At 40.2% G+C, this 9,248-nt stretch overlaps 1 protein-coding gene across 1 annotated transcript in view; it reads right to left on the bottom strand.

Annotated features, from left to right (window-relative positions):
• The window catches only part of clstn2a (calsyntenin 2a), a 183,182-nt gene that overhangs the window by 13,680 nt on the left and 160,254 nt on the right, over nt 1-9,248 (bottom strand). The window contains exons 11-12 of the mRNA XM_058069210.1: nt 1,915-2,081; nt 512-660 (exon numbers count right to left, since the gene is read on the bottom strand). Coding sequence (XP_057925193.1) covers nt 512-660; nt 1,915-2,081 — 316 coding nt within the window. The remainder of the gene's footprint in view (nt 1-511; nt 661-1,914; nt 2,082-9,248) is intronic.

Raw genomic sequence — 9,248 nt, 5'->3', positions numbered from 1 at the left:
TACAACAGGCACAATAATGCTAACATGCATGCTACCACCTTAAGCGATAAGTGGCTGCCTCTGCAAATGCTAAAAATGTTATATGTTAGTATAATTATGCTAGCATGTTAACATGCTAATATTAGCATGATAACACCTAGCATGATGGCGCTAAGTGTCTGCTTAAGTTCATAGTCATGAAAATTGCAAAAAAAGCCAGTATGATCATGTTTACAAGCTAACAATGCTAACACCTAGCATAATCGTGTCTACCCATGAAAATGGCTAAAAATGCTACTATGTTAATATTAGAATGCAAACACAAGTTTATATACGCGTCTACCAGCGATGTTCCGATCAGGATTTTATGCTGCCGATACAAATCCGTCGATACCGATACCAATAACAATCACATCCATGCAGTGTATATGTTTAAATGTACTACTGGCTATACTAGGGGTCACCAAGGTTTTTTCCTGTGATCAACAACAGCAAACAAGGAAACTGAAACCAGCAACATAGAAGAACTTACAGTACAGTGGTGCTGATGTGCAGCCGTCGAAGGCCTGGCGTGGGGAACTGGCGAGAGTTGATGTAGGACACCTTTGTCATGGCTGTGTTGATACTGTCTACATCCTCTCCTTCCACCACCAGCACGGACTGTGCAGGGTTAAAATGGAACTAGGAACACCAAATAATCAGTAATTAGTATTACTGAGCTAAAAGATTCACAAAACACCAATTATTATTACACCCAATGGAGAACAAATTGCTGAATGTGCTTGTCTGACCGCATTGTGGTGAGCAGCAGCTTCTGCAATTAGCAGCATGCATCCTGACAAGAATGGCAATGAATGGCCTGGAAAGCCACTCTTGGTGCAACATCAACTTCCTACATAAGTCAATATAAAGTACAGCAAAGCCAACTCAATAATAACAATTTAGATTTGGGGGCTGAAGGGAGGGAACCAATTATGACTCGTGTCAAAAATAGAAAATAAATAAGTGTCTTTCTGTATGTTCGACCAATTGTGACTCAAAATGTTAATAATAAAATATAATATCAAAATAAGGTCATATGTTTATCCAAAATGTATGGTAATTTAATGTATGTTTGCTTGTAATCGAGTCATCTATCGACAAAATGTCATAGCCATGCTAACAGCGTTGAGGTCCATGGCTGTTTTTTTTCCCTTCGCTTCCGCATAAAATATTTTTTATTTTATTTTTTCTACTTCTACTTCCATTTATTCTTTTTTAATTTAATTTATTTTAGTTTTAATTTATGCCCACTCCACTGTGATTGGTCACACACCCAAAGAGCTTCCTATGAATCATATAAGGAAGTGTGTCCCTCTGACATCACAAAAGAAAGCTTTTACCACGCCTTTTCAAACTGAGTGTTTTGAGCCATCCCAAAGTTCTTTCAGGGCTCACTTCCAAAGACACAAACCTGAAATTTTGGCATGGTTTAACACAAGAATACAACATTCTAACTACATTTATAGGTTAGAAAAGTGGAAAAAGTCATAACAGGTCCCCTATAAGAAAATGCAAAAAAAACAACCAATTGCAATAATGCAGAAAATACATCTACAATACAGATCAGAGCTTATGAAGGTAATAAACATGCAATTATACAGATTTGTAGAGTTAGACATCAATAAATACTTTTAACTCCCTCCTAATTTGTGCATGAATGATGAGAGACGTCGTCATCGTGTCTGAGACTGAATTTAATTGAGCCCTAAAATGCTGGCTCATCTGTCCCATGTACAGGAAAGTGTCTTACTTACAGTACTTGTGGATGAACTACAGTCTTACTATAACAATACAGTAAGTCTGTTAAAGGAAAGTCTGTTTGTGCGTTCATGTGCTGCATGTTCCCCCCCCCCCCCCCCCCCCCGCTCACCCCACCCCACAATAGCCACACACCTTGATGTCCTTAGCCAGGCTTTCAAGGGAGTTAATATCAAGACCTTCTTTGCAGGCCTGCAAACAGGAGATAACCTTCTGGGTTTCAATGCGGCCCGGGCGGATTGTCAGGCCCGACAAGCTGCCATGGAAATACTGGGTGAAACGCGGAGTCGCTACCTCACCACCTAAATGGGAAGGAGGAAGGCGGCGGGTAGGGAAGAGAATAGAAGAGATAAGGAAAACGAAGAGAAAGTAGAGAAAGCAGATAAGAGAAGGTGAGGTTCAGCACATTGTGGAAAATGCGAAGTGGGTCAATAAAGGACAATTGCAAAGAAAAAAACATTTATTATGTATAATTCACTGGTAGAGGTTTCATACACAAATTCACCAAAGGACGTGACTATAAACTATAAATATATACACAATGACCATGCACAGATGTCAGCGTTTTACTCATTTATGACCCCCCCACACCCTTGTAGTAGTAATCACATCAATTTTATATAACAGGCTCTCAACATCTGGCACAGCAACATATCCCCTCCGACGCTTCCTCGTAAGAATTGTGAGCCTGAGTTTGACAGATGCAATGGATGCTTATCCTGGAACGCTCTTATACTGTCACAGCAAGGAAACGCGTCTTTCATCGTGAATAAACACAAACATGCAACACTGTGGATAAAGTGTGTCACTTCCAACAAGCATCCATGTCACCCCTCCCCTTGGACTCTTGTTGATTCTTCAAGTATTCATTGCCGTGGGTCGGCGTTTGTCTGCTGTAGCGTTTCATGTTGTGGCCTGACTTTCTTAGCAATCCCTGATTTGCAGCTTCTCTGTAAGAAGTTTCTTTGCACTTTTGCCTCTGCTCCGCTTCTTCTGTCAAACATAAAAGCCTAAATTGTTTCCTGCCTCAGGAGATAGCGTTTGGTTGTTTTTCCTTCCTTGTTTGTGTTTGAAACCCACACACTTTTGTTATATACAGTGAGCTGGGCAGCCGGACAGTTTTATTGCACATTTTACAGATGCTGCTGTCACATTTGCAGTGTGGTGTGTAGGCTGATTGGCCCGAATGAAGAAGGGAGCTAAAGCTGAATAATTTATCTCATGACATCCATCACAGTGAGAGCTCTTTCCAATATATTGCTTACTTTATTTAGTTACAACATTTGAACAGTTCTCTGTATGATGATGTGCACTTCTGCAAACTACAACAATAAATATATTGGTCATTTAATCCTCTGTCCGTCATAGTTATAAAATCTATGTATTGAATATCTGTGTGTGTATGCTAAATAAAGTTGTGGTGCGCTAAACCAGGGGTCTCAAACACGCGGCCCGCGGGCGAGATGTGGCCCGCAGGACACGAGTTTGAGGCCCCCGCCTTGATATGAAAGTTTAATGTTAGTGCGGCCCAAGTTTGATATGGATGCTGTATGGTATCATGTACCCAGAAAAAATTATTACGTTTGATTAATGTTCATGTTAAAGGTTAAATAACTGTTAATAGTTATCCTCCCTATCCGTGTGGAAGTGGTAAGTTTTGGCTATTTAAGTTTAAAGGAAATAACTTGAAGGCTACCGTTTAGGTCGCTAGCTCTCTAGTTTGCGAGTTAGCATGTGTCTCAAGACCCTACAGTTGCGCAATATGTTGTAAAAAAGAGTATAAATGTGACTATAGTCGTGTTTTGTCATGTCTACAGGGCTCTAATAATGCTTTGTTCATTTTAATCTGAAAAAAATAATTTCATAACTACCCACCAACTATATGTGGTTTCTTAAGTTTTTATTATTTGCCGTTTTATTATTATTATTATTATATTCATTTATTACTGATTGATTGATTTTCTTTATTCTTGATTTGTTTATTTATTTTTCATCTTAGTTTGTGCGCAAAAATAAAAATTAAGATATTTGAGAACAGTGGAATGTTTTATCAGAGCTTTTCTTGTAGAAAATCGGAACCAAAGCACTGAAAAAGTTTGTATATTTTTCTGTTTTTAATAAATGCGTGTTTTTTTTTTTTGGAAAACCTGATGCGGCCCAGCCCTGCCCAGACCCTAGCTCCAGTGGCCCCCAGGTAAATTGAGTTTGAGACCCCTGCGCTACACTAACAAAACGCACTTCACTTGCACATAATGTGATGTGATCATGAGTAAATGTCAACAATCCAATACACACATTTGACTACTAGTATGTGAACAGTATCCAATAATGCAGTAAACATGATTTACTCAAGATAAAATGAGTTCGATACCCCGCTCGGGCATCTCTGTGTGGAGTTTGCAGGTTCTCCCCGTGCCCTCCCACATTCTAAAAACATGCTCGGTTAATTGCCGACTGTGATTGGCTGGTGACCAGTCCAGAGTGTACAGCTGGGATAGGCCCCAGCATGCCTGTGACCCTCGTGAGGATAAGCGGTACAGGGAATGGATGGATGGAAAAAGAGTATCCGTTACAAATTATGCCTTTTATACGGGTACATATCTTCATTCTCTGTAATCGTGTACTGTTAATGCTCTGTGATTGGCCAGTCACACAAAGCGACCGCCGCTCCTTAGACAAACTCTACAGGCGGTTCCCATGTCCTGTAAAACATGGTCAGTATTGATATAGGCCGATGTCAATCATGAATGATTGGTATCAGAATCTGCAGCATAAAATCCCAATCGGAGCATCACTAATACATTAAGTGGTAAAGAGGTAAAGGTGTAAAAGTTATGTATTTTCTAGTTATTGACTTACAAAGTACTTATTATTTACTAAAGTCAGTATGGATACAGAGCTAATATTTCTACCTCCATGCCACTGATGAAAATTATGGAGGAAATCACTCACGCTATAGATCATAGGAAGTGTGCAGCCGTATTCATGGATCTGACAGAAGTCTTTGATACAATCAATCATGACATCCTAATAACTAAATTAGAAAGGTACGGCATAAGAGGATTAGTTCTGAACTGGGTCAAAAGCTACTTAGCTGACAGGAAGCAATACGTACAGCACATCTATAAATAGAATACACATCTGCAAGTTCATATATTACACGCGGAGTACCACAGGGGTCAATACTGGGACCAAAACTGTTCAACTTGTACATCAATGACACGAAAGACTTAAAGCTGGTATTATTTGCTGATGATACCACTGCTTTTTGTTCTGGAGGGAGTACAGACAAAATCATTAGAAAGGTCAGAGAAGAAATGGTCACACTAAAAAGATGGTTTGATGATAATAGATTGTCCTTGAACTTAAGTAAAACTAAAATCATGCTGTTTGGTAACAGCAGAAAAGACACACACCAGCAAATACAAATAGACGGTGTGGACATTGAAAGGGTGAAGGAAAATACATTTCTGGGGATCACAATAGATGAAACTATAAGCCGGAAACCTCATATTACAAATATACAACATAAGGTGGCAAGAAATATTTCAATATTGAACAAAGCAAAATTTGTTCTCAATCAGAAATCACTCCACACTCTTTATTGCTATCTGGTTCTACCATATCTTACTTATTGTGTGGAAATATGGGCTAATAACTATAAAAGCAATCTTCACTCGCTAAATGTACTGCAAAAAAGGTCAGTAAGGATAATTCATAATGCCGCCTACAGAGAACATACTAACTCCTTATTTCTAAAATCACAAATACTTCAACTTGCTGATATAGTTCATCTTCAAACAGCTAAAATAATACATAAGGCTAAAAATAAGCAATTAGCTAAAAATGTCATCCAATACTTCTCTACAAGAGAGGAGAAATATGATCTCAGGGAAGAAGTACATTTGAAACACTTCTATGCTAGGACTACGTTATGCTAGCCATAGCATTTCAGTATGTGGAATCAAACTATGGAATGGATTGAGTAAGGAAATCAAACAATGCACAACGATGAGCCAATTCAAGAAACAATACAAGCAGTTGATGTTTGCTAAATACAAGGATGAAGAGTCTTGAACCAGTCATGATGTGCTATATATATCACTATATTGACATGCACTATGGTACCCATTATGGCATTGGATGCTCATATCACCTCCTACGAGGTACGAGGTGCATTATTAAAACAACAAAAAACAAAAAAAACAAAACCCTAAACTGTATTATGGAAAGCAGGAAGTGAACAAATGTAACAGTTACTGATTGTAAAAGTACCAGATGGAGGGGTAGGATTTAATAAGCTTTGCTTCTTCCTACTCCTTTTGGACATGTGGAACTGGGAACTGATTATGGGATGCACTCAATTGTAATCTGATGCATGTTCAAATGAAATGAAACCATTACCATTACTATACAGAGACCTTGACAAACCCTTTGGGTCTTTGCCACAGTGAGAATGACACTAAGTCTTCCATCCAAACAGGATTCTACCTACCAAAGCACATATTGTGAACGTTATGCTGCGACAAATTCCTTTTTGCTGTCAGGCAGTGAAAGGAACTTGCATGTCTTTAACTCCACACACTTCATTATTGTGATGTTGATTGCGAGTAAAAAGAGGGGGGCGGGGGATGGGGGGTCGTGAAATGAGAGACTCTGAAAGGCAATCTTGCTCACTAATGGCCTGCAAAGTTATCAGTTGCAGCTTAGTGAGGCTTAAGGCAGCTTCATTGGGACGTAATAGCTGGCAAAGTTGTGGCCCATTCACTCTGCCTAATCCTTCCTTCAGGGCCTTCTCTCACAATCAGAGACTCACAGAGAGAAGAATCAGAGCGTGCGAAGCAGCAAAGAAACGATGATGACAAAAAGAAAATTATAATCAAGCACAGGATGAAAAGAATTTCAAACGACAAGCAAAATGTCATCGGGAAGGAGGCTTTTTGAAAATACAGAAGGAGGTGAGAAGCGTGATTAAGGCGAGCTGCAGAGCAGATGATCACTGCTGTTGTTATGCCCCCACCCCCCACGTAAAGCACATTTTTATAATGATTACAGCCATTGCACGGCACCTCCCATTCACTCCAATGTGATCACGTCTACCTCTTATTCCCCCGGCTGCTGGTACCAACCATTTCCTGTTTGATACCCACTTTGCTCATGCCTTTCCATATCAAAAGAAATGCTTGCAGCCTCAAGGCATACATCTTAATCTCTATTTATTTTTCCATCCTACGTTCTCTCACTGTGTGTGTGTGTGTGTGTGTGTGTGTGTGGACTTCAAACATAATTTTCTGGTTGGCAGTAGCCGATGCAGGAGCTCAATGTTTGTCATGAGATGTCATCATTTTCCAGCCTGTTCTTTTCGTTTTCTAAAAACAGAACATTTATACTTGTTGTATACTTGTTGTCACAAGACCTACAGTTCACAAGACGAGACCATACACCAGCGTGGGTCTACATCAGGGGTCTCAAACACACGGCCCGCGGGCCAAATGTGGCCCGCAGGACACTTGTTTGAGGCCCCCGCCTTGACATGAAAGTTTAATGTTAGTGCGGCCCGCGCAAGTTTGATATGGATGCTGTATGGTATCATGTACCCAGAAAAAAATATTACGTTTGATTAATGTTCATGTTAAAGGTTAAATAACTGTTAATAGTTGTCCTCCCTATCCGTGTGGAAGTGGTAAGTTTTTGGCTATTTAAGTTTAAAGGAAATAACTTGAAGGCTACCGTTTAGGTCGCTAGCTCTCTAGTTTGCGAGTTAGCATGTGTCTCAAGACCCTGCAGTTGCGCAATATGTTGTAAATAAACAAAGTATAAATGTGACTATAGTCGTGTTTTGTCATGTCTACAGGGCTCTAATAATGCTTTGTTCATTTTAATCTAAAAAATGATTTGTCTACCCACCAACTATATGTGGTTTCTTAAGTTTTTATTATTTGCCGTTTCATTATTATTATTATATTTATTTATTTATTACTGATTGATTGATTTTCTTTATTCTTGATTTGTTTATTTATTTTTCATCTTATTTTGTGTAGAAAAATAAAAATTAAGATATTTGAGAACAGTGGAATGTTTTATCAGAGCTTTTATTGTAGAAAATCGGAACCAGAGCACTTTTGTATATTTATATTTGTATATAAGTTTGTATATTTTTCTGTTTTTTTTCTGTCTTCGGGCGAGAGGTGGGGTACACCCTGGACTGGTCACCAGCCAATGGCAGGGCACATATAGACAAACAATCATACGTATATTGCTAAACTCTGTGTGTATACTTGTTGTATACTTGTTGTATACTTGTTGCATACTTGTTGTCACAAGACCTACAGTTCACCGCCACCCACCGAGAACATGCTAACTCCACACAGAGATGGCCGAATTTAACCCTGGTCTCCTAGCTGTGAGGTCTTCGCGCTAACCACTAGACCGCCGTGCCGCCCACAAATAACATAAACATGTGAAAATTTGGGATTTGTAACTGTATAAATGAATAAACAATTGATACATCAAATTCAATGTAGTTATTTACAAAGGAGACCAGGGTTCAATTCCACCCTCGGCCATCCCTGTGTGGAGTTTGCATGTTCTCCCCGTGCATGCGTGGGTTTTCTCCGGGTACTCCGGTTTCCTCCCACATTCCAAAAACATGCTAGGTTAATTGGTCACTCCAAATTGTCCATAGGTATGAATGTGAGTGTGAATGGTTGTTTGTCTATATGTGCCCTGTGATTGGCTGGCCACCAGTCCAGGGTGTACCCCGCCTCTCGCCCAAAGACAGCTGGGATAGGCTCCAGCACCCCCGCGATCCTCGTGAGGATAAAGCGGTAGAAAATGAAGGAATGAATGTTCTCTTTATTTTACCATGGAAGATTAATGTCTACGATGTCTACGTCAAGAATCTTGCGAGATCGTATCTTATGGTACGAGATCTTGTGACACGCCTAGTTGTTTCTAATTCTTTAAGTACTCGTGTCTTCAGGTGGGGGGGGGGGTGAGATCCTGCTCCAAGTGGAGGAGTTTAAGTACCTTGGGGTGTTGTTCATGAGTGAGGGAAGATTGACAGGTGAATTGGTGCACCGTGGTGCGGTCCATTGTGGGCTGAAAGGCGACGCTCTCAATTTACCCTCACCTATGGTCGTGAGCTATTGGTAGTGACCGAAAGGACAAGATCGTGGGTACAAGCGGGCGGAATGAGTTATCTCCGTAGGGTGGCTGGGCTCTCCCTTAGAGATAAGGCAAGAAGAATTCTCAGAATAGAAGCGCTGCTCTTCCGCAATGAGAGCAGCAAGATGAGGTGGCTTGGGCATCTGGTTAGGATGCCTCCTGGACGCCTCCCTGATTGGTCAAAATGTGTGTATGCATGCGTCCATGCTAAGCAGAAGGGGGAGTAAGGGTTGGGAGACACACAAGTAAGCTGGAACGATGATGGAAATCAGCAGCAGGAAACAAAACTGAAACACTTAAAA

The sequence above is a fragment of the Doryrhamphus excisus genome, chromosome 3 (assembly GCF_030265055.1).
Source record: "Doryrhamphus excisus isolate RoL2022-K1 chromosome 3, RoL_Dexc_1.0, whole genome shotgun sequence".
Lineage (NCBI taxonomy): Eukaryota > Metazoa > Chordata > Actinopteri > Syngnathiformes > Syngnathidae > Doryrhamphus > Doryrhamphus excisus.
Note: the sequence above shows the minus strand (reverse complement) of the source record. Positions and strands in the feature narration are given on the sequence as shown.